At 48.0% G+C, this 26079-nt stretch overlaps 1 protein-coding gene across 10 annotated transcripts in view; it reads left to right on the top strand.

The window, feature by feature from the left end:
- Positions 1 to 26079, top strand: part of NFASC (neurofascin) — a 165773-nt gene that overhangs the window by 120870 nt on the left and 18824 nt on the right. For 3 of the 10 annotated variants that reach the window (XM_090026559.1, XM_090026564.1, XM_090026557.1), the window contains 3 exons: positions 2193 to 2315; positions 3039 to 3212; positions 7374 to 7388. The exons of 1 other annotated variant lie outside the window; for it this stretch is intronic. In XM_090026559.1, coding sequence (XP_089882685.1) covers positions 2193 to 2315; positions 3039 to 3212; positions 7374 to 7388 — 312 coding nt within the window. Of the gene's footprint in view, positions 1 to 2192; positions 2316 to 3038; positions 3213 to 7373; positions 7389 to 16559; positions 16746 to 22242; positions 22360 to 24875; positions 25032 to 26079 lie in introns of all 10 variants that reach the window. 6 more of the 10 variants (XM_090026565.1, XM_090026563.1, XM_090026558.1 and 3 more) reach the window with 3 other exon arrangements.

Here is a 26079-nt window from a genome sequence, read left to right as displayed (position 1 = left end):
TACTTCCTTCCCCATTTAGCCTCATTTTACACAGATCCTCCCAGCTACCACTGGTTCTACAACTCCTTTCATACCGAACCATGTCACAGGACACTCTCGTCGCATATTGCTTGCCAGAGAATTGTTTTAGTTTCTGTTCTACTTCAATGGGTGCAAATGGATGCTTGAGAGATGCCGTAAGCTTCAAGGCCAAAAAAACAAACTACTTTATCAGCAAGAGGCTAATCCAAGCTCTGTCCCCTGTTAGAACACTGTGGTTACAAGTAGGGTCGGCAAGCCGGTCAATTAACTGCGTATTTTTTGACCGGAGAAAAATTACAGCAATTTTAGAAAAACACTACATTTTTTGCAGTTGTTTCCTTTTAGAAATATGATTTTTTTTATTGCTTCTTGACTTATTTCTTAATTGAAAATTTGTGCTTTTGCGGTGTATTATTTGGACCTATTGGCAATTTTTTTTACAATTTTTGACCGATGTTTGACCGGTCAGTTGACCCAACTTTATTTAACTGGTCAAATACTTGACCCTAGTTACTGAGGGCAGAATTTGGTTCACAGCATAACATTCCCAGCTGGCAGAGCAGGAAATTACATAGCTTGTACACACTTCAGGGCAATGACTGTGTGCTAGTTGTGCTGTGCCTGTAAGGTCCTGATCTCTAGGAGGGACTTTTCAAGCATTGTGACAACAGAAACAGAGCATGGAGCCATTCAGTGGTACGGGAGGGGCAAAAAGTCGTGCTATTTATGCATATTCAGTTTGATGTATTGGAGATGTCTGACTATCCTGTCAGCTGGATAAGGTATCAGTTGTTTTGATTTGCCATCAATCACGGTGGTAACCAGGCAGGACCGAATCCTTCCCTTCTGAAAACCAGACTCTGTCCTGATCATTGGGAGCCAAATGTAGCATAAAACGAGACAACGCCATCTACTGCAGGCAGAATTTGAATAACAGTCTTGGTATTTAAAGAGTCAAACCCCTCTTCCTAGTATTTCAAAGAACTATATACTAAAAGGGACTTGCAAAGCAGTTGTCTATAGGTAGTCGCTACATATGTAGTGTTTAGGTGAGGGCATGCAGCCCAAAAATGTTGGGCCAAGTCCCCATTGTGCAGATAGGAGCTGAACAGCTGATGCATTTCAAGAACTACACTGCGTTTTGCTGCATAAATGTGCATACTAGCCAATGCGATCTTCTCAGCCAGCTGGGTGATCTTCCTATCCCCCTGCCAAGCTTGGTCATATTCTGTCCTGTGTTAAAGGTGGATTGTATCTCTAGGTCTGCACTGGCTTTAGATCTCGGTGTATGGGACTTTGTTTCCATGGATTATTGGGAGCAGTGAGGACACCCTGGCTTTTGCGGGGTTGGAGGAGGAGAAGTTAAAACTGCAAATCCCAGGGCAGCCTGTGGTAGTTTAAAGCCATGCCTGCTGCATGGCTTCATAATGTGGGTCTGTAAGACCGTAAAACAGGCCTCACCCGCTCTGCTGACGATTCCAGTGACACAGATAGCATGTCTTCCTGACCAGTGCAGTGTGTTTTCTTTGAAGTGGATCAGGGATGTGAGTTTTGGAGAGAGCCCTTGATCTTCTTCTCTGTATGAAAGGAAACAGTCCTCAGGGATGGAGGCATGCTGGGCTGATGGAATAGAGCACGCACTGCAGCCAAGGCTCCCATGGGGCTGACCGTACATACACAGTACTGATCTGTGTCTAGAGCCTCAGTTTATCATCTGCAAACACAAGCCTCAACCACACGGGCTGCAAGCGATCTCCTGTAGCTAATGATGATGGTGATAGGGCTAGTCACTGAAGAGGGCAACGTGGTCATCATTGTCACGTTCGTGTCGCAATGCTCTTGCTCTTCTGTCAGCAAGGCACTCCCAGACTGCAGTACAGGTGTCTCGGTGGCTGAATGTGCAGGCATGATTCTTGCTTCAGTATTGAACTAGCATGCAGAATTGCTCCATTTTAAGCGCCCTTCTCATGTGCTTAGGAGACCCCTGGGACTGGCGCATGGTTTCTAATGCAGATTCTTGTTCTATCAGCATCTGAGCTTTGTGTGTCTTTATGATGTCAGCCAGCCTGCCGCGTGTACAGTATGGTAAGGTATGTTACCTTTGTGTGTTTTGTTTTGTTTTGTTTTTTTCCTTTTCCTCCTCACCTCCCGGCTCCCATCCTCCTCCTAAGTGCCCAGCATCCCACGGTACTTAAGAATCGGACAGCCTAACATGGAAACCATCACTTTGGAATGGGACCACCCTGAGCATCCCAATGGCATCCTCACTGGATACAACCTTAGATACCAAGCCTGTACGTTCCACACCTGTTTCTTCTTAGCTTAATGACTCCTTGATGATTTCAAGATTCCCTCTTTGGTGTTGAATAACCTGCTTGCCTAAGACAGAGCTTCCCTAACAAGCTGTTTAAGGAGATATGCAAACATCAAATGGCCCAAGGGTGATTCTTTAAGGCATCAGGCTCCTATCACAAGGTAAAACACTTGCCACTCCACTTGTGGGAGGTCAGCGTTTTTCTGGACGTGGCTATGCAGGGAAATATAAGGTTTAAGCCAAGATTAAAATGTGGAATTTCAAGTAGTCTGAGTACAATAGTGTCTGTACAGCAGGCTCCGTCACAGCCTACCTTAACGGGAACCTGCTCCCACAGGATAAGCTGCCCTTGCCTGTCCCCAAATGCTGGGTAGAAGTCACTCCTGTGCACAGGGCCAAGTGTTAGTCTAAGAGTTTAAAAGCAGGGCAGGCGTATGATGCCTGAGCCTTGTCTGGACCTCTGCAGGGGTGCGAATTTTACCGATAGTGAATGCGGTTGTCCGGGCTGTATTAGAAACCCTACCCCTCCATAAGCCGCTGGTTGTTGTTGAACCCCTTAGGCAAGTTTCATTCCATGCAGTCGAGGCATACTAGCCCCTCAGCTGTTTTCAGCTACTGTCCCAGGACAAGAGGGTCTGGAATATGTAACACAGGCTCTTTATGAAGCAAAGCTGAAGCCGACAAAGCCTGCCTTTCTCCCCAGTTAATGGATCCAAAGTGGGCAAGACAGTGGGAGAGAACTTCTCCCCCAATCAAACAAGGTTCACGCTCCAAAGGACAGACCCCATCTCACGCTACAGATTCTTCCTGCGTGCCAGGACCCAGGTGGGAGATGGAGCAGTCCTGATGAAGGAATCGCCAGCCCTGCTGAACGAAGGTAGGTGCAATACCATGTTGCTGTAGCTTTGGGGGTGGGATACGTGTTCCCAGTGGATATAACAGACAAGAAGCACTGAAAATATAATCTGGTTTTACTAAGGAAGTGAGGTTAACTGACTCGCTGTGATAAAAACGCAGCCAAATTGCCCAAGGTAAGCAAGTTTCTAGCCAGTAATGGTTTGAGTAGACCTCTTGCATCTCTTCCCTGCCTCAGCTCAGATAGCACTGCCTCTCTCACAGGATGCTGTGCAGATACAATCCATTCACGATTGACAAGTCTGTGAATAAAACAAAGATCAGGACCATATAGGTACTTAGTGAGGTTACGGTAGCAACTTCCAGACCGTATCAGAATAACGATCCATTTGATCCAGTATCCTGTTTTCAGCAACGGCCAACGCCAGATATACCAGAGGAAAGCGGAAGAAACGTCTACAGGCAATAGTATAATCAGCGTCCTTTTAAGGGAAGTTTCTTCCTGCCCTCAAGCAGTTAGTGGTTCTCTCATGCCCAAACCATGAGGGTTCCTCTGCGCACTTTTAAAGAGAGAAAACTTTTCTGTACGACTCGGAGGGGACTCTAAATCACCCTGCTGGCCTCCCCCTGCCCTTCACAGTGTCACTTGAATAGCTGATACGTTCCATTTGGAGAGGTAACAGGTCTTTTCCATCTTAAGTTCCTATGACCCTCTCCAGCTGTAGTTTCTTACGGCTTTTACCATAGGGATATGCAGTGTAGGCTCTGGTCATTTGAGTTCTGTTGCAAACTAAAACCATCTTTGGGCAGCGCTACTGTGTTTGATATGCTTGAGAGACCGCGGGTGAGAGGGAGCTAGCAAGAGCACGCTTAGCATTAATTGAGGATTTACCTACGTCAGGTTGCAAGACTGGTAGGGAACTCCCTGCAGTCCTGCCAGCTCTGCAATTCATAAGCAGCAGACCGTGCACGTTTACTGCGCTACAGTCCTGTAGGCTGAAGACTGCACTGAGAAACTTCTGATTGATTTTTAAAAGCAAACCTGTAACGAATGACAGCTTTGCTAGGACACCTCAGCAAGGAGGGATGCTTTGACCCAGCTGGTGTCAAGTGATCTTGTTGAGGATATGAGAAGGGAGACAATGCAGTGGGAACAGCGTTACTGTCTGATGGTTACAGAAATGCCAGGATGGAAGTTTTTGGGGGGGGGGAGGGGTTAGGTGTAATGAGCTCAACCCCTAAAGGGACTGGCTTCTGACTGAACCATGCTGCTGATCCGCAGAGGACCTGAGCAGAGTTGTCCCTGTTTCCTGGAAGACAGCCACCAGAGGGACCTGGTTTAAACACTGTTTGTCCAAGCCGGAGGGCTCCTCCGCAATATCTTCCTGCCTCCCTTGCAGCTAGAAAATGCATTTCTGGGCCTATGTCAATATGCAAAATGTGCATAATGACCTGTAGTCTCAGGCTGCTAAAACTCCCATCTCTCTTGCGTAAATAGCTCACAACTGTAGGGCTCGGGGCTGGGTTCTGGCCGCAGAGAAGCTGAATGAGTTGGAGCTCTAAGATCGGTTGCCAACCTGCCCTGCCATCTTCCGGGGCCGTTGGCCAGGAAGCCCATTTCACTTTACTTCAACCCGCACATCCTTGGTGGTTTTCTCCCCACCCCTAGCAATTTAGCCAACTCTTAGCTACCACATGTCAGGAAATCTGAGCTTCCTAAAAGGCTGATGCATCCTGCACTGAATGAGGGTAGTTGTGCCTTTAAAAGTGCATCCCTGACACTGATAAAGCCAGAGTTCTTTGGGAGTGGGGAGCGGTTGAAAGGGAGGGTAGAGATGTGGATACAGCAGCATGGCACTCTAATCACCCAGTTCTGCACCTTTACATTGCTGAGCAGAGTTGAATGGGGTGGAGGTCAGGACAGGACAGAACAGAAGCCCCTATTCTTTTACCATGTGTTTGGCAGCCTTTTGTTTTGGCATTATTACTGCTCTTTCCCACTATTCAAGCAAAGAGGCCCTCTCTGGGGCTGCCCCATTTGAGCCAGCGTCCCCCTAAGACCCGTGATGAGCAAGCGTATCCAGCGGACACCCTGTGCTTCTTCCGAGTCCTAGTCCCTGCAACAGCTTGATCCACATCAGCCCCAACAATATTCAGACACGATGGCCAAGCACCAGTCTGCTGCATCCTGGTGGTTTGACACAACTGTAGTTACTGGTTGTGCTCTAATAGAGTCCTCTTATTTCCCGGTGGAGGGCTGTTCTAACCCAAATTGGACTAGGCTCACAGCTGGCCAGCAAACCACTGGGTCTGAGCACATGCATACGCTGACTTGACATTGGTAGGTCTTCACACCGTTCACATCACTGCACCGCAGTAGCTGGCTTCCCCTTGGCTCTTCATTTTATACAACACTGCCCATATATTGCCAGGCAAGCTTAAATAACTTTTATTGGTGGAAGGAGAGTTATACGACAGCTGCAGCCCCCAGCCCGCAAAGTGCCGAGAGCCATTGGAAAGGCGGACTGGGGGATGCGTGGTGCCACTTTCCCGTCACCCCTGTAATCAACAGATGACCCACCAAAGGAAAAAGCCACAACTCACATATTCATAATAGGATAAAATGCCCATTGTGAGACATTCATCAAACTAAGTGAAAGTTCAGCAGCCCTTAGGGAAGAGAGAACAGGAGAGACAAAGATGGCTCTTTCCATTCGATAGCATTTGCTAAAAGACCTACAATTCATCTGGGGCTCTGACTTTACTCAGTGGGTTTTTGCTCCTCTCCCCCACCCCTCAGCCTTAATAGCGGTTGATGGGAAAAAACATCCTGTTGAAGGGAAAAATGAAAATGAAATGTTTCCCATGTGTCTTAGGCAGGCTCCAGAATTATTATGCAGACTTAGCCAATTAAAAACTTCAGCATTTGTCCACAGTTCCCATGCAGCGGGATCTGCATTCCCGCGTACTCTGAAAAGAACTAGCTATAGGCAAATATTGACCTTGTGCATCTGTGTAAAAGGGGCTTTGCTAAATATGTTGCACAGAGGAGCAGGACTAGACTTTAGTGGTTGGCTAGTGCTATGTGAACTTGCTAATTAGCTTTGCCCAGTCTGTTCAGACAAATAGTTTCCTGAAGGAGCTGAAGCGGTCAGTAGTAACAGTTAGTGTTAATGGCTACTGCATCGTGCTTATCTGAGATGCACTGCAAGAGATTACTAACTGAGATACTACTGTGAATGGCAGCCTGAAAAGAACTGGGGTTGTCCAGTACTTGTGTCCCTTTCCTTCTTTCCCTACACATTGGGAATAAAGGACAGTGGCATTCATTGATCTTAGGCGCCAAGATGTCAAAGGATGCCCTGTTGATGGAAAAGGCTTTATCCATCAATTTAAGAAAACCGAGTGGAAACAGCAACATCTTGCTTGTCTTCTTCATTAATGCAGGCCCATTACATGAGAGACAGGGTGCATCTAACACAACACTAGGTTGGCAAGAAATCTGCTATTCGTAGGTGTAAGATCCCAGTAAGCAGAACGTTACTCAGCAGCTCTGAATCACTGCGATTCATTTTCTGCAAGTAACACTGGGGACCCTGGAGCCCAAGAGAAGAAGGTTCAGAAAACCAAAGCAAAGGTTTAAATCTCGTCTTCAGGACAGATCCCCGACTGCATCATCAACAGAAATAAATGCATCCAGATGTTGCTTCTAGCCCCGTTAGACTATGTTCAACCCAGAGGGCAAAATGAGAGACAAGTCAAGCTCACCCTCAGCCTAGCATGCATCGCAGGTGAATTGACATCACTGTTATGCCAAGATTGAACATGGGATGTCAAAATGTGTCCTTGAATGAGATGGAAGCAAGCTTTTAAGCGCTTTGCATACTTGAGCCCACTAGCATCTCTTGGCTGCTGGGTTGGCGCATCTGACTGGGAACGCAGATTAATCTCCGATTCCTCCTCTCTTTGGCCTGTGTAAATAGCTATGGTTATTCCCAAAAGGGTAACTGCTGACTTGCTGCTAATGTGTTTTCTCTCTCTCAAAACTGTCGCGACTGTGTGACTGATCCTTGTCTCTTGTTCATGTGCTGTGTGTTTTATATGTTCCTTTGTTTTCTCTTCCCCTTTCTTCTATGCTCTTCTCGTATTCCCCTCCCTATACTTGGCGCTGCATTCTCTGAAGCCACTCCAACCCCAGGTACCGTACCAGCTGGAGGAGGTAACAGGCATGGGGCAATGCACAGTCCAGGGCTGTCTCTCGGGTGTGCTGGCACTTATGCATGCAGTGCGTTAACCCCTTCAATGGGAAAATTAAGCAGCAGGCTGCTAGGATCTCGCACGTCTAATCCCAGCTGAGCACAGAACAGCTTTGCCTTCCTGGGCCTCACTCTTCCCATCATAACCGTACGCCACACACAAAAGCATGGGTCAGCGAGCATCACTTAGTAGTATATGGACACATGCCCATGTAATAAGGGGCACATTTCCTTACTGTGTAGCACCTTCCATTAGGAACAACATTACACCTTGAAACTGCCTGTGGATCTTAAGTAGCTAGTACTCCCTTCTGGAAATACAGCTCTGTGTTGCTTAAATGTTAGCTTCAGGTGAGCAAATTCCGAGTGCAACGCTTTGATGTACACAACACACTATATTATTCCTAGAGCCATCAGGTGTACAGTATCAGGTATCCTTTCATTCCCAGGTGCCCATTGAAAGGGTTAAACGCAATGTTTGTGCAGCAGTTACGCATGTCTGCATGTTAAGCTATCGCTGGCTTTGGGGATTTCCGTAACAACACTGAGGTACAGAGAATCTAGGTCCTTCTGCAAGGGGATCTGCCTGCTGTTAAAGAAACTCTGGTCCCTAATTACCCAGCAAGCGTCAGAGCATATCTTCCTACACCTTTCCTTCTATGAGGAAGGGGCTTTTCCCTCTTTTTAAAACTAAAGCTGAACTCCAGGCACTGCTGTTACAGAGAGATGGCCTACTCAGGGCAGAGCATTTTGACTAGATATTGCTGTTGCAGACCAGTAATCAGGTTTGAGGGATTGAGATTAGCAGTGCCAGAGATCACAGTCTGCCAGAAAGAGCACCCTAAGTGCCCTGCCATTGAAGAGCTATTTGTCTGGGACAACAGCAGCCGTTTTGGCAAGGAATCAGTAAGGGGTTATGCTTTACCTTGCAGGAGCAAGCACAGAGGACTGGGTAGGGACAGCTGGTTTTCTTTGTGAAGAAACTGAGTTTCACTGGATGTTTTGCCGATGTGATAACTGCAAACACAGGACCCATTTTCAGTCACAAAATGGTGCCTTCCAGGTTTTGCTTTTTTACAGATGCTCCTCCTCTCTTCTTTTATTGCAGCAGCATTTGTTCAAAGCAACATTATTTTGCTGTTTTTTCCCCCCTCCCCTCATGTACCGTCCTTCCTTTTCCTTCACTGTGTTTTCACTTCCTAAATTACAGGGTAACAGACTAGTCTGCTTTGAGGCTCAACGAGCTGCAAAGGTGCAGGCATGTTTTTAGTTTATGTGTGGCTTCTCTTGGTAAAGGAAAACTCAGTTCACCCTAACTAAATCCATAGGAATCTACCATTTCTCTCTAGGTCAGGATCAGTTTCCACAATGATTTTCTACATCTGGTGGTTCCTGTTGAACCTTAAAATCACATCATGTTCCTCACCATCATTCCTATAGGAGATATGTCCCAAACTGCTCAAGTTAGATGCGTCCCTTGCCAGTCAAGGGCTGTGTTGTTATGAGTTGTCAGGGAACAAAGGGATGGCATTAGTTTTTGTTTTCTACCAACATGACCAGCAAGTGGTCACTAAAACTATGCTTGAATTGAAGGAAACACCACATTAGTAACTGGATCATGTGACCTTAAGGCTTGATACCTTGTGGACCCCATTCCCAGCTTTCTGATGGCAAACAGAATTTGCTTCTTCCTACAACTGTGTGAGATATTGGTTTTAAGAGTCATGCTTGTCCTTTAGCCTAGTGTAACTGGTAGCAAGACACAGGGCTGACACTAGAAATCCTTCCCCTTGTGCTAATTTAGTTAATGCCTTGTTGTGCCGCAGTGCATGAAAAATCACTGCATAATAGCAAGGAGTAGATTGCTTGGAGTCACCTGATCTAAATTGCACTTGGCCAGGAAGGCTGTTTGTCTTCCTAACAAGCCCAGGTTTCTGGTATAATTGTTTGACCCTTCTCTAAAGATTTGTCTCTGCTCAGTGACCTAGATTTTGCTTGCCCCATAGGTGCACCAGTTAAGACACATTTCACTTTGGCAAACTGTTTGCCTCAGGCTATTTTCATTCCACCACGGTCCTGTTTCGGGGTGGGGTGAAACAAACCCACACTCAAAACTGCCTGTTGTACAAGTAGAAGAAGCTGGCCCAGCTAGAGGAAATCAAAGCCAAATGCAAACACTTCACTGATAGTGCTGTAGATTCTTCCTGTGCCTGAAGAAGGGTGTTTGTACCCCAAAGCTTACAAAGAACAATGTTTCTGACGATTTAGTTGGTCTAATAAAAGGTATCACATTCACCCAAAGAACACTGCCTGCCTAACACTTAATTGAGTCAGTTTTTAAAACACAAGGTTAGAAGGCTTTTGAATTCCTCCTCCCAATGCACTGTATGCTACTCCTAACCCATCTCAGCCAAATACCCACCCACCCCTTCCTGGTTCAGCTTAAATCAGTGTCCCCCAGAAATAAGCTGTGAGTTCACTTCCTCTTCCTGCTGCCCCTAAGGTCTCTGGGATTTGCAGTCCAGAGTCACAGCTGCACGACTCTGTAGGGTTGCTCATCACTTCCTCTTCCTGCTTCCAGGGGCCTCTGGGATTTGTAGTCCAGGATCACAGCCAGCAAGACTCAGAAGGGTTGTTCCCTTCTGTTCAATACATGCTTGCTTCGGGGAAAGGATTGTTCCTGTTCAAGCTTTTATGAATTCAGTGCCACTACCTTTTTCCCTGCCCACTCCCTCCTCAGCCTGGCAGGCACTGCCCTCCCCATCCCAGGCAGACCCTCCAGCTAGCTTTGGGCTGGGTCTTGATCATGCCCTGTCTGCTCGAGCAGGAAGGTGGGGAAAATTCTTGGAGCTGGCAGGCTGGGAGCCCAGCTCTAGCACCCGCCCTCCCTGCTTCTGGCTTGAGCCACTGAAGGCATATGCCTGCACTTCCTGGATCAGAAGTGAATATCTATTCACTTGCAAATCAGTTCCATCTCTGCAACTTAAACTAGCCTGCAAAGACTGAATTGCTAGACTGTCTGTACTTGGCCATTGAGAACTGCCAGTGAAGGAAATCCCGCCTTTTCATTTCTTAAACTAGAGTTGGGGGAACGAGGTAGTGATTTGGGAAGGCGTTTCTTGGAAAACCCAAAGACTTGCATTTGTGTAATGAAAAGGGAAACGGTTGATAGCTGAGAAAAGAGCTGGATCTTGTACCACCAACAGCAATGGCAAACTTGGATGGTCTTTATGACGGAGTCTGCAGGTTGTGCAGGTGTATTAGACCTGGAAGCTTTGTGAGTAGGCTAGGAAGGGTTAAGTTTTCAGCACCAGATACCAATATCTGTTGGTTTTTCCTTGTTTCCTTCCATAAAAGGGGAAGGAGAGGAGGAGGAGTCCATTGTTCCTACCAGAACCTGACAACTGAAATGTACTGCTTGTGGAAAACTAATGGTCCTTTTCTTCTGCAGTCCATTCAATCTGGCAAACTCCTATTAAAGACCATCACTTGATTGTAGTCATTAGATTTTCAAATTACTATGATTTATATTATATACAAATCACATTTCCTTCAGTTGCTAAGATAATCAGGGGGAGAAAAATCTCTTGGAAATATTTGGCTATCCGTCAACATTTATAAGGGATTAATCAAATCTTTCCAAGCCTGCTTATGCTGTAGAGACACACCCGGGGGGGAAGTCATTATTACAGCCTAACAGCACTTTAAAAGCTCCCCTAAATAATTAAAGACCAGTATGGGGACTTATTGTTTCCTGTCATATTCCATAGCACATGTAGAATTGCGCACCCGACTTCTCAATGACTGGAATTCACCGGGGATTTGGAAGTAGCCTTGAATCCTTCTAGCTTAGCAGTGAAGTACAAAAGGAAGCAAAGAAGGGGGAGCCTTATCAATAAAACCCACTTACTCCTACCGCGATTTGTAATGCAAATGATAGCCCATCTGCCTAATGAAAAACTCTCCTCACATAGGTTCATTGCTGAGGCGTGGACTCCTTTCCACAAGCCTGCTGATGCTTTTCACTGTTCATGGGCGCAGACAGTGGTCGGTGCTTTAATGTACCCAGGTTACAGTAGAGAGCATGAGTGGAGCCACTGTGCCGTGAAGAAGTCATTACGTGCAGGGTCTCTAATTTACTTGTGGATTAATTAGCCTATTAGCCCCTGAAGCCAGCATGTCTGCTGCATTTTCAATCCATCTTACTCAAACGCCCCATGCACTTTGGCCCTTTGGACTCCATCATCTGACAGCGCCTACAATATCCGCAGAGAAAAGTGGCAAAGCATGAGCAAGGAGAAGGGCAGCCAGGTCACAAAGGTCAGGGCCTCCTTGGATCAGAGCTCATCTCTAGCACATGCTCCCAACTCGACCTCTGAAGAGCATCAGACCTGCCGGAGAGGCGAGCTTTTGTGCGAGAATGACTCCTATGCATTAGGGACAGCACAAGGGAATGGGTGTGGGCACTGCTTAGTTCTCTTTCTGATCCCCTGGGTGGATTCAGGTGAGGCAGAGCTGTGGCAGGTGAGCGCAGGAGGTTCTTCAGGCCTTCAAGCAGCTTAAAGCAGCATTTTCAACAGGGACCCCTGATGTGCAGAAGGGTGGAGCATTTGCAGCTCCTGTTAACAACAAATGGAGCACGGGGCATGTGGTACCCAAGGAGCTTCTGCACTATCAGAGGCTCTGCTCGACACTGTTTGGGTAGCGGAAGTCCTTGCTGAACCTGCAAACTGGAAGTGTAGAAAGCTAAAAATAGCAGAGCTCCAGCCTTTTGTGCCAGCTCCAGCGTCTGAGCAGAGTTCTGCAACATGCCCACGTGACGTGAGCGCGCGAAGCCTTCTGAGAAGCCCACGCCGTGGGTCCCCTTCACCCCCTGTACCTATCTGTAAATTGGCTGCAATCATGCAGTGCCCAGCAAGTCAGGATATGTGAAGGGCCTAATGTGCTTTGAGATCCTCGAGCACCTGACAGGCACTGTAGAGGATCCCGAGTTGGGAATCACAGCTTCTCCTGCCTCCTCCCCCACCCTTTGCCTGCAGGACTCATTTCAGACTCTGACCTCCCCCCTGACAGTTTGCCTTTCCTGCTCCTGATATTCAGAGAAGCTCTCATCTTCTGTCAAAGGCCTCCTTGATCCTTCTCCAGTCTGAAGTCGGTTCTCATTAAGGGCAGGATTTCAAAGAGCAGAGAACAACCCCTTGCCTCCCATCCCAAATGGACCAGCTGAGCTTTTCTTTCGCGCATATTTTCTATTCAAACCCAAATGAGGCTTTAGCTTTGAATTGCCTTCCACCTGGGGAGCAGATTAGGGCTGCATCCACCTGACCTGTGGGAGTTCCCTCTACCCTGGGGGATGTGCTCTCCTTGCCAGCCCGTCCAGATGGATTCGTGTCTTCCCCCCACTCTTGATCTTCCTAGAGCTGCAGCATGGGGGCTCCTGCCAGGAGTCTGCCTCTCCCACCGCTCTGATTGGGGTCCCTTCAAACCACAGGGCGCCAAGATCAAAGGCTCCTGGCTGTACCCGTTTCTGGTCTTTCAGAGGATTCGTTTTTACAAGTGCTGCAAATGCACACACCCCCCCCAGTGTCACACGGACTCTTTCAGTGGTTAAGCCACATTAGCCTGATGCAAGGTGACGGCCCTGCCCCGAGGTATTGTTTCCAAGGGAGCATATCACGCGGCTACAGCATTTGGGGCAAACGCTTCACACTGTCACTGTCAGAGTTGAGGGGCTCCGTTCACAGTGTTATTAAAGAGATGGTGTCAGCTCAATAAGGATTTCAATACATAGGCACCAAGCAGGGCAAAAGACAGTGCAAAACCATTTCTCAGCATGGCCAGCACATCACACTGGAACAAGGGGGCCTTCTCGGCCCCCCAGCGACCATGCTGACGAAGGACACTGAGACCTTGGAGGCTGTAGCAGGTGATACAGCCAGGTGGTACCAATAGGGTGGCCATCATAGAGGACAGTCCGGTTGTCCTCTACTGATACGAAACCGGACGCCTTGATGTCCCCTGTTTTTTTCTTCAAGAGAAATTAGCATATTAGCACGGCTGCTGCCGTGACATGCTAATTACTGCACAGTAGAATTAGTCTTCAGGAGAAAAATAGAGGACATCGAGGCATTCGGTTTCGTATCAGTAGAGGACAACCGGACCGTCCTCTGTGATGGCCACCCTTGGTACCAAACTGGGACCAGGAGCCTAGGGCTGCTGAGTTCCAGTCCCAGCTTGATCCCCGACTCCTGTGTTACTGCCTCATGCCTCGTTAAGCCCCGTTTTACTGGTGGAGAAATCAGTGCCTCTCAGGGAAGTTGAGAGAGTTCATTAGCCAATACCGGTTTCTTTTCTAGGTATTTTTATTGCGTGCATTACAAATTGCAACAAGAGGTTGCAGCCTTAGAGTTAATTGAGGTAACGATGCCATTAGCCACACTCATCTTCACTTGCAGAAAAATGTCAGGAATCAGGGCTGTCCCAGTACGGCTTTTGTAACTTATGGCCACAAGGCACAGATACACGCCCCCGGATCTGATCCGTGGGTAACAGCGAGGACTGCAGAGAGCAAAGCTCTCCTCTACGAGACACGTGCATCGTGGTGGATGAACTGAACAAAAAAGAGCAAGACCGCAAATGCTGTGGCAGGAGCTCCGGGTCACCCTGCGCTTTCTCTAGATTCTCTCGCATGTTGTTTGGCAATTCTTGCTGCTTCACGCCAATCGATCAAACCTTTGACACCGGGCAGAAGGAGGGGAGGTGCTGACGGCTTTATTTGAATGGCTGGGGCTTTGCATGATGCTGGCTGCTGTACTCCTGTGTTTGTACCGGTCGTGAGTGTTGTCAAAGAGGATACGTGCGCTGCATTGTGAGCACACTGTGAACTGTGCTGGGTTTTGTTTTCCTTTCCAGTTTGTGCAGGTTACTGGGATTTTCAATGCCTCTTTTTTTAGCTACATACTGTGCAGGGTCGGTAGATGGACTGAGCGATTTAACTGCTCTCTTCCACCTTCAACTTCTGTTACTTCAGTCATTGGACCGTTAATACTGTGGCGTGGGGGGCTCTTGGGTTCTAGATATTTTCAAAGCAGCAACGTGTATATTATGTGCACGCAACCCCCTCCCCCAAATGAACCTGTGGGACACTGATCCTGAGCAGCGAGAGACTCTGTTAATGCAGGAGAGTTGTGTGCAAAGATGCCCGTCTCTCAGAAATCAAATGAAGCCTCAGTCGTAGAGTGCCTCTGCAGTCAGTGGAGCTCTGTGTGTGTGAAGCGATGTGGTAGGATAGTGGCTTAGGTTGGTGCAGAACCAGTGGAGACATCGGGTTGTATGTGGGGCTGTCTTTCTAAGCTCCTTTCCCATAGTTATTTTCATTTGGCTAAAGGTCACATTTGCAGTGGGGAGTCTACCAGTGCATGCTTCTAGCGGAAGACTTATTGCATGTCCCCAAATCACACATGGAAGCAAGGCACAACTCTCTGAAAGCCTGGGGTACTTCAATATAGGGAGCACAGAGTGAGCCTTTTGTTCTTTTTTTTTTTCTAACGTGTAGCTTAGTTTTAGCTGCATATTTCGCCACCGGCAATTGTCCTAAGATGTTTCAGTCCTCAAGTAACGGTGGAAATATTTCACACAGCCCCTCTTGCGTTCCAGCCGACGGAGTACACAGATACATTTCTCCCCTATAGCAAAATAACCCTCACATCCAAAACCTAATAGTTTTTAAGGCCAGAAGGTATCTTTGTGATCATCTAGTCAGACTTCCCACATAAAACAGGCCAAAGAATTTCACCCAGCGATTCTTATTAACAAGAACCCTTGACAGTCACCTAACTTGCTAAAGGCACTGTTCCTCTTCCCGTTCATACTCTTTGAGGATTAGAGTCCTGACCCAAGCATACATCTAGAAACAAAGCCAAAAAGGCAATGAGATGTCTTAACTATCGTAGGGCAGCCCGTGGTGTCAAGCACACACAAATCCGCTGCTCCCCTCCTGTGCAAAGGCACCATCAGCTCAGTCCCTTTCAGATCCTTTACAGCCACTGAAGTGCTGGGGGAGGGGAGCATGCATCCTTCTTTAGTGTGTGTCCATTATATACCCATCTCTCCCCTTTTTCCTCTCTCGAAATATGGCATCAGGGGGATTTCGGAGGAAAGATGGGCTTATTAAATAATTAATAGAAATGACAAGCTGTGGGAAGCAGTGATTGCAAAGCCAAAGCTGCAGCCATCACTGCTCAAGCAAAAACCAAAAGCTGCATCTCCTCTTAATGCAAGTGCCTCTCAAGCACCTGCAGACCACAGCATCTGTAGGAAGATGCACTAGGAAGGAAACAATTAACGTGTCTGCCAGCAGAATGCCAGGAGCTCAGAAATATGCTGCACGTGTAGCACAGGGTGGACTAAGCTAATTTAATTTGGGTTTACTTAGTCCGTGACAAATTGGATTATTATATTCTAAAAAGAGTCAAATCCCATTTCTTATTTGAGAAAGATTCGGCTTCTCAGAGCTAAATTCCCCACTCAGACATCCTGGTTATAATGGGGGGAGCAGACTTATCTCCCAGCAGAACATGGGCACTCACTCTGATTTTTCATGCCAGTTGTTGCTCTTCAAATCCACAGTGGGCAGAGGTGGGGCGGTTGGGCAAAGCACACATAAAGAAAGGCAAGCTGTTCAGCCCCACAAGAAAGGGGATAAGCCAGACAATGAGCCCAGAGTGAAAGCACATTTGGAGCTATTTCTTTGGGGCTGAGCTCGCCCACTTCCTGCCGCTTGCCATGCGTTTTGTTCTTGCTCGCCTACGGGATTGTTGGCTCGCCCCTTTACCCGGGAGATGCCAGGCACCCCCCACGCCTGCCCAGGCGGGAGCTGAAATGCATGACTGGCACTGGGACTGTACTCCGGGGAAGGAAAATGAAAGCTAAGCTTGGGTCTCTCATTTCAGGTGCTTGTTTGTTCCGTCTCTTCCCACTCTTGCCTCTCTCTCTGTCGTGCTGCTCTGCTTCCTCTCCCCTATGCGTGTGTTTAGCCTTCGGGAATGCCAAAGCAGGACAGCTAAGGATATAACCTCTTCTAAAAACACAGTGTTTACATTTGCCTCTCCCAGCTGCAACCTGGTTGCCTCCAACTACAGTCGATCTAACCAGCCCTACAACCACCACCACCCTCGCCACAACTACTACCACCACCACTGCAACCACCACTACAACCACAGCTGCCACAACCACCACCATCGCCAGCACTACAACCACTACGGAGAGTGCTCCGCCAGCCACCACTAAGCAGGAGTTTGGTACTGCGCTTTCCTGTTTCCTCTAACCCACCTAACCGTGCCTGGACCTCTCACCTACTTCATGTCCATACTAAGGGTTAACCACAGGCAACAGCTGCAATTTGCTCCATCAAATGTGGGGTTTCGTAGCATGCTGGGGATAGGTTAGCAAGGAGCAGAAGGGAATAAATACAGTGTCAAGGTCAGGGCACAGGAAGTGGTTTTACAGGAATTCTGGCTTCAAACCCAATTCTGCATAAGCCTGAACAATTTGATTAACTGCCGTGTCCCTTAGTTTCTCCATCTCTACAGTGGGATGAATACTGCTTTCCCAGGAATGGCATTAAGCTTAATTAGCATATGTGACGCAGTCTGAAATTAGGCAGATACTACAGAAGCTCTTTAAGTCTTATTATGATCGTATCTCTTTCTTTTTTCTTTTCTTTTTTTTTTTTTTTTGATGCCAAGGCATTCTGTTATACCGAATTCAGATCTCGCACATCAGCTGTTTGGGAAGAGGCTTGGCACTGTGTGTAGGACTCTTTCAGTTCATGCTTGCTGTCCTTTGTTTGCAAGTCTAGTTATAAGCCCCTGGGAAGTTTGAGGAAGCATGTCCAATGTCAGTATGCAGCCACAGTCCATTTTTGGGCTTGGATCGGGCTACCATACAATACCATCTCTTTTGGGAGGACTAAATGCTGCTTTTTGAAGGAGCTGGGCTCTCTAATGTGATAAGATACTATATATATATTTGTTCTATTGATAGAGACCTACTGTGTGCTTTAACAAAATGGCAGGAATTGCACCTACAATAAATAATGATGGTGCTGTTTGTAGTCACGTATCTACAACATGGATTAAGCAGAAGCTAATCAACATAGTTCCGTTCAGGCCGTGTCTCCAGGGTACATTAAGAACCATACTTGAGAAGGAGAGATTTCTGCAAGGATTGCTGTTGTTCCTTTTGATTGATAATAGATCGGTTAATATGAAAGAGCCTCTTTATCGAGGTTTTTGGACACAGGCAGACCTCCCTCTAGTACTCTCTTGGTGCGTCTACACAAGACACTAAATGTGCAGTAGACTAATTCTACTGTGCATTAATTAGAATGTCACGGCAAAAGCCGTGCTAATATGCTAATGCACAGTAGTATTAGTCTACTGCACGTTAGCATCACTTAAAAGGTGTGTGCCAGTGCTACTACACAGTAGCATCAGTTACTGCTCATTTAGTACCTGGTAGTACAGGTACTAACCTTCATACACAGGAATTTGACGCATCAATGAATGTGTAGACGCACCCTCTGGCTCTGAGAGAAGTCAAGGCTTAGATTTGTTGTGTTACAGGGCTTACAGCTGGCAGTCTTGTGAATCCTTTCAGACAAATAGTTGCCTGTGAATGCAGGTGACTGGACTTGATGGCCAAGAAGCCTCTGCCAGTCCTACATTGTTAAAAAAAAAAAAAGGGAGGGTCCCCTCCTTTAACTCCATTCTCATCGTAGTTTCATAGTTTCTAGGGTCGGAAGGGACCTGAGCAGATCATTGAGTCCGACCCCCTGCCGTGGCAGGAAAGAGTACTGGGGTCAAATGACCCCAGCAAGGTGTTCATCCAACCTCCTCTTAAACACCCCCAGGGTAGGAGCCGGCACCACTTCTCTTGGAAGCTGGCTCCAGACCATAGCCGCCCTGACCGTGAAGTAGCACCTCCTGATATCTAACCTAAACCTACCCTCTGCCAGCTTGTGACCGTTATTCCTGGTCACTCCTGGTCGTGCTTGGGGGACTCCCCCAATGCCTGCTGATCCCCCCTGACTAGTTTCTAATAGGCCACAAGATCCCCCCCAGCCTTCTCTTTTGGAGGCTGAACAGGTTCAGGTCCCGTCGCCTCTCCTCGTAGGGCCTGCCCTGCTGCCCCCTGGCCATGCGAGTGGCCTCCTCTGGCCCCTCTCCGTGTTGTCCACATCCCTCCTGAAGTGTGGCACCCAGACCTGGACGCAGGACTCCAGCTGCGGCCTGACCAGTGCCGCACAGAGGGGGAGGATCACCTCCCTGGACCTGCTCGAGATGCATCTGTGGATGCCTGCCAAGGTACAGTTGGCCTTCCTGACTGCGTCCCCACGCTGCCGGCCCATGTTCATCTTGGAGTCAGTGATGACCCCCAGATCCCTTTCCGCCTCCGTGCTGACAAGAGGGGAGTTCCCCAACCTGTAGGTATGGTGCCGGTTGTTCCTCCCGAGGTGCATCACCTTGCACTTGTCTGTGTTGAAACCCATCCTATTCTCCTCCGCCCACCCTTGTAACCTGTCTAGGTCTGATTGTAGCCTGTTGCGTCCTTCCAGTGTGCCCACGTCCCCCCACATCTTAGTGTCATTAGCAAATTTGAACGGGTGCTTTTTACCCCCTCGTCCAAATCACTGATGATGTTGAACAGCGCGGGCCCGAGGACCGAGCCCTGCGGACCCCCACTGCCCACGTCCCTCCAGGTTGAGAAGGACCCATCCACTACCACCCTCTGGGTGCGGCCCTCCCGCCAGTTGGCGACCCATTTGACTGTGTGGGTGTCTACAGTGCTCTGCGCTGCCCGGGATTTGGACCATTTCTTCCACCTGATCTCCAGAGAGCTCCCCTGGATTGGAAGCAGCTTGCCCCCCAGTTTCTTAATGAGAACAGGGTGAGAGACAGTGTCGAAAGCCTTCCGGAAGTCGAGGTAGACTATATCCACTGCTACCCCAGCATCTAATGATTTGGTGAGCTGGTCGTAAAAGTCCACCAGGTTGGTCTGACAGGCTTACTGCCTTTCTTATTGTAAAGTGATGGCAGGAAATGGGATGTGTCTAGTCATATGGTCAGAGGAACTGGCTGCTTCGTGGCAGCCATGGCTGACTCCTTGTGTGTTCAGAAAGGTCAGCACTTGCTGCAGAGGAAGACACAAATGTCAGCATTGCGCTGTCTTCCTTCAGATCTTCCTGGAATATTTCCCTCCCCACCCACATAGCAGAAATAACCATCTTGCTGACTTGAATACGTCCAACCCCTCCAGAAGCTCCCTAAGTAGTTCCTCGCTAACCCGTGGCCCAGGTGTGCCTCCCCCAGGGCCCGAGGGGGGCCCAGCAGGGAGGTGGCTGTTCAGGTCCCTACTTAGGAAAGTGAAGGCAAAGAAATCGTTAAACATGTTAGCTTTGCCGTCTGGTGTGACGACCAAGTTTCCCAATGTGTCCTGCAAGGGCCCCACATTACCCAGGACCTTCTTTTTACCCCCTATGTATTTAAAAAAGGACTTCTTATTGTCCTGAATCTGGGAAGCTAGTCCCAGTCCCATCTCTGCCTTGGCCTTCCTAACTACCCCCCTACACCCCCGAGCAACTACAGAATAGCCCTCCCTGGTGATGACCCCTTCTTTCCATTGGGTGTAAGCCTCCTTTTTAGCAAGGAGACATTCCCGGATGCTTTTGGTGAGCCACGGAGGCTTGTGTGCTCTCCTGCTCCCTTTGATCCCCGTTGGGATTACCTTCCTTTGGGCTTGGAGGATCGTCTCCTTAAGGAGCGACCACTCTCCTTGGACACCCGGCTCCCCTCCCCCCCGGGACCTCAGCGCTTCACCAACTATCCTCCTTAGCTCGTTGAAGTCCGCCCTCCTAAAATCTAGGGCCGCTGCCTTACTGCATGTCTTTGCCACCTTGCGCTGGATGGTGAATCCCAGCGGGCGATGATCGCTGTCGCCCAGGGGGTCGAGCACCCGCACGCAGCCCCCGCACCAGGTCATCACCCGTGGCCAGCACCAGGTCCAACAAGGCGTCTCCCCGGTGGGGCTGTGCACCTCCTGGGTTCGATGGAGGTCCTGCACTCTGGCCAAGAACCTGCGTGAGCGGTCAGACCCGGCTGACTGCTCCTCCCAGCAGATGTCGGGGAAGTTCAGGTCCCCCACGACTACCACATCCTTAGCCTTCGCTGCCTCTGTGAGCTGAGCCAAGAATTCCTGGTCAAGCTCTTCTCCCTGGTTGGGAGGTCTGTAGTAGACCCCCAACGTTAAGTCTCTTTCCCCTCGACTGCCTTGTACTCTAACCCAAAGCACTTCAGAGTGCCCCTCCCCCGACTCCTCGCTAATTGACGAGGATGTGTATTCCTCCTTAATATAGGGTGCCTCGCCCCCACCTCTCTTCCCTATCCTGTCTTTGGCCACATCCCTCTGTCTTACTGGTTCTGCTCCCAGGATTACTAGTAACAACTATTCCAAAAATCCTGGCCCATGCCCCACAAAAATCAGGAGTTCGAGGGGGTTTTCAAACAAAAATGTTAGACACTTTTATTTGCCTTTTGATTTCTAAGCCTTTAGGGTGCACTCTCATCACATCTGATGTGTCTCTTTGCATCCAGGAAGACTAGGGCCTTCTTTTGTTTTAGAGGAAAGCTGAAGCTCTCATATAGTCACTTGACTTACTAGCTCTAGTTTTTGAGACACAGGATAAGGTCATGGGAATTAGCAGCCCAGAGTGGCATTGTAAAAGCTGTGACAATATAACTTGGACCCCAAATCTTGCAAAGACTGTTGTCTATGAGTCATTTCAATTAATTCAATAGATCCATATGCATAATGCTAAGCACAAAGTCTTTCTTTGCAGGACATAGGACCTTGACTGTGACTCTTTTACAGCAGGGTTCATGCTGTTTTCTCTAGTTGCTCTATCTTTTATGGCTGTGCCCCATACATCCAACAGGATAAAGAGACGTCATTGTGCAGTGTACTTAAGTTGTGGGAAAATATTCCCTTTTTCAGTAACGAAACTGCTTCTATGGAGAAGAGAAACTGTCTGAAGCTACCAGTACTTACGCTGTTACACTAAACCCGGTGTAACTACATGGCATAGTCGCAGTGTAACTTCCTCTAGGTCACCTTAGAGATGCAAGCTATATTATATATCTCTGGCTGAAAGCAGCATTGATGTTCTTCAGCTTGAAAATCACCTGGTTTTTTTAGGTTTAGTTTTTGTTGTTTTGTTTTTTTTGCTAGAAACAAGTTGATTTTGTTACTGTTTGTGTTGCTTGCAGACTGTTAATGTCAGTGCTTTCTTTCCCAGTCTCTCCTCTCAATTGTGGTTGTGAGCTCGTGTGCCATCTTTTCTCACAGTGGGTTGGGCATGAATATAGCCTATCCTTTTTCCTGCACAGAGTGAAACAATTGCAGTAGAGCAATTACAATCAGCCTACCTATGATCCATCAAATTCAGAAATGACTTGCTCCAAACAACACGAGCTGTGTGGCATACGCTAGATTTTGAACTCAGCTGAATGCCTGAAGGTTCAGAATTAAGAATGCAAATAGGTTCTGAATTTAGCAAGTAATTTTAGCTTGTCCTCAGGACTGCAGATACTTCCGTAGAAGGTATGTCCAATTTATGCCAGAGACGATAACAGACGTCACTAGTAATGATGTTGCATGTTTTTCAAATCCAGGTGCAAGATTAGGGGTCCGCCGTCATCTAATCCAAAATACTAACACCTGTTCTAACCTGTCCACCAGCCGCCAATGGATCGTCCATATGGAACGTAACGGCTTCGGCTAACAGTAACTGGGCAAACATCACGTGGAGCCACAATTTTTCCGCAGGAACTCACTTTGTGGTCGAGTATATGGACCGTAAGCATCAGACCGCATGGAGATACTCTAGGGTGGTTATGCCATTAAGGCTCCCGTCAGCTCTCAGGGTTTCGAGTAGGTCTTTTAAGCAATGCTGATTACAACAGATTGAAAAAGCTACTCGATAGCCAGCAGATGGGAGGGGGCGGGCGGGGGCATACCGGAGGTTCTCTGTCATTAAGAGCACGCTGCAGTTGTATGCGTTGGCACTCTTCTAAATGCAATTACCCACTCTTTTCACTAGTTGCGATGGAGGTTCAGGTCCACGCACCCTAAATGAGTAGAGCCGTTCCTTTCTCTGCCCAAATTAAGCTGTGATGAGTGCATCTTGCTACAGAATTAAGGGCTATAGAAAAAGCCAACCTGAACCGGAGAGAAATTCTTAGGGGAAAAAAAAAAAAAAAGATAATATACAGAAAAATGGCTTTAAACTACATCTGATTTGTGAAAGCAAAAGAGCTTTCTGAAACCTGGCCCCAAACCTCTGGTTTTAATATTGTCTCTTTAAAAAAAAAAAAAAAAGGGTTGTATATAGCCAAGAAATTCCAGGCTGGTACCCATCCTTTGTGTATATGCTTGAAAAGAAATCCTTTCTGTGGTTTTAGTAGGCAGTCAGTGGTGGACTCTGTTTAAATCTGACTTTATCTCCCAGCCATTTCAGCCTCTATAACCTCTGGTATGTGCGTGTCGGTCTTAAATTGGCACTTAAAATAAACCAACTGTGTTTAATTCTTGACAGGGATCCAATGTTGGTTGTTTACAACATTGTTTCAGAGACGAACTTGCATTCCAGTGAGACTGTCCTCTGTAACAGGCAGTACCTGTTTCCTCTTAGAGGTCTCCATGCCTTTCGTTACTAGCCAAAGCAATATTTACTATTGTCACCACTGGCTTAAAGGGGATGTGTTTCTCTTCTCTCCTCCTGCATCGTTTTCTAAGATCAGAAAGACTCGACAGGCTCCCAAAACCCCAGTAAAAATGGCCTTCCCCTCCCAGAATGCAAAACACCGGTCTGAGCATCGAACACTGGCTTCCTCAATCCTTTGCCCTGTCTTTCATGGCTGTGAAATCTTAAATGCATGCAGCTTGCTTCATGTAATGTGGGGCAAGCTGCAGAAGCCCTTACTCAAGATCGACTCCAAGGAGAGTTTTGCACAAGTACAGCTCATAGGGAGGAAAGGGGACAAGGGAGATTCTCCTAAAGCTCCTTCCTTTGCGAGACCCCACCCCTGGGGAGACCTTTACTGCTTATTACCAAAATGTAGGAAAAAGCAGCCCCTAGCTCACACCAAACTGCATGTATTCAGCTGCTATTTGTGACCCCTCACTGAGTTAAAATAATTTGCTTTTTATGAACTGTTCTCAGGGCATGGCTAGGGACCACAAAACTCCAGGAACATCCATGGCCTGTCTGTCACGGGCCCAGCTGTACTCTAGAGGTGTCCAGTCATTTTGCAGTATCCTTGGTGTGGGACGCATTTTGTCACCTCCCAAGCTAGATGTGCCTAACACGTCCCCAGCACCCCGAAAATAGCCTAATATCAGGCTCTCGGACCTCTCACTTCATTCCTGGCTAACACACAGCCTCACGCACACCTGACTAAGTCAGTGCACCCTGATATGTCTTATGGCCAGAGCCCAGCAGTGCACGAGCCATGCAGCCAGTGGGGTTTGCCGTTCTCCCCATATCCCCTCCCCAAGTTCACGTTAGACACTGCTGGGCTTGCTCTCAAGCCAACAGTCCCCTTCCACTGCGGAGTAATATATTGACTCTTTTGCAGAGCAGATGGTCCCACTTCCCTAAGCCGCAAGCCAATTACCAGACAAGCCTGAACCCTCTAATTTGTTCAATACCATGGATTTGATTTAAAGACATAAGGTATGCCTAACAGTCCCACGGTGAACATACCCAGTTTCGGTCCCTGAGCTGAAGGACTGACACCCTAACCTGTTACCCTTGGTGTGGGTCCAGCAGGCTTTCAGATTGTTTAAGGAAATGTTTCCAATGTTAAAGTTTGTTCGTAGTCCACGTGCAGAGATTTCCACCCTGCAAGGAGAGCTGATGAGCAGATCCCCAGTCTGAGCCCCTTCCATCAAAGGCTTGGGATGATTTTTATGCTGTGTCTTAGGGTCAGACTCTGGTTTTGTCAGAGGAGTGAAGAGTAAACACATTCCAGACCCCTCTGGTGCAAACATCCTGTACTGATCCCCGAGATACCGAACCCTAAGGACTGTTTAGCATTAGAGCCCCCAGCAAGGCTCAACGGGTACAGAAAGGTCTCCTGGGTTTTGACTAAGATGCCACGAATACAACAAGCAGCAGATGCAATTAAAGCCCTGCCAGTTTCCTACATTCCCAATGGACCTTCACCATGGGCACCTGCAGTTTTAATGTCCATAACGTCCACCTGCTGACTGGCCAGGTACAGCAGAAACAGGTTCGCCTGCGCTGTCAATGCAGGGATATCGCTGAGCTTCCTGCCGCCTGGCTTTGATGTGCGGTTTCTGTTCCCCAGGTAACAATACAGTGCGCTCTGTCGCTGTTAAAGCCCAGACCCCTTCCTCTGTGCAGCTGGCCGACCTGATTCCTGGGATGGAGTACAAGTTGTGGGTATTTCCCAAATTGTCTGGCCCCAAAGAAAACTCTTACATAACCTTTACGACCAGCTCAGGTGAGATGGGTTTCAGCCCCGCTGTGTGATGCATTCCTCAGACATTTCATTCCATCCTGAGCTTCTCTGCTTGTGTCCTGTATCTTCTCGCTGGGGGAGTTTTGTCACGATGATGCATGGGGCCAGATTCATTCACACTCCACAGATGTTGTGTCCTCTCTGCCCTTATTATAGAGCTGTGCCACGGAGCCATGACATCAGTGCTGTCCGATAAGGTCGCTGCAGTCGCATCACGGGTGCGACCGATAACCGAGTGGGGTTGATTTGAAAGGAGGGATCTTATGATGAGGGGAGAGAACATGTGTGTATTGTCATGCGGGTACGCTTGCAGTCTTAAGGCCGCCTGCTGCGAGGGTTCGTGTTCACGATGGCAGTTTCCGCGTCTGCGCCTTCACTTGTGTGTTGCTTCTCGTGGTGTTTGTGGCTTTGGCGTAGCAAAATGTCTGTATATTTTTATATGTGGGGGATTGCAATAACGGGTGCTCGGATGTTCACGACAAGATGCGGGTGAGGGCCGAGGCCAGGGGGCTGTGGTGTTTGAAGATGGCCCACAGAGAGTCACATATGGCTCGTACATAGGAGTTGACAGATGTGTAAGACGCCAGGTTAGAGTGCTCTGGTCTCTGTGTGTCCAATTGCACTGCCGATCTTCCAAGCTGATCTCCCGAATGCATTTTATAGCATTCTAGCTATGGGCTTGATAGACATTGTGCATGCATGCATAATACCGCACAACTCTGATAAAACAGTGGCGAGTATTCTGTACCTGGAGGTACAGCCTGCCCTTGCCTGGGAGCTGACCCAGTCTGATGGACTTCTTTCATCTCTGTTGCCAAGTCTGCTGTGAAAAACAGCGAAACCCACATTGCGATGTCCCCCTTGACACCATCTTTGGAAAAAGTCCTGTAATGACTGTTGGGGGAAGGGAGAGCTTGTTTCAACTTGGGTCCCCCCACCCCGGTTTTACTTTTAGGTGACTGAAGCATGAACTGTGTGTTCCCTGCTAGGTTAATTTTTATGGCTATGCTTTTGTACATCTGGACCCTCA

This window comes from Crocodylus siamensis, chromosome 13, assembly GCF_052110815.1.
Source record: "Crocodylus siamensis isolate JL-2025a chromosome 13, ASM5211081v1, whole genome shotgun sequence".
NCBI classification, from domain to species: domain Eukaryota; kingdom Metazoa; phylum Chordata; order Crocodylia; family Crocodylidae; genus Crocodylus; species Crocodylus siamensis.
This window is presented reverse-complemented; position numbering and strand designations above follow the sequence as displayed.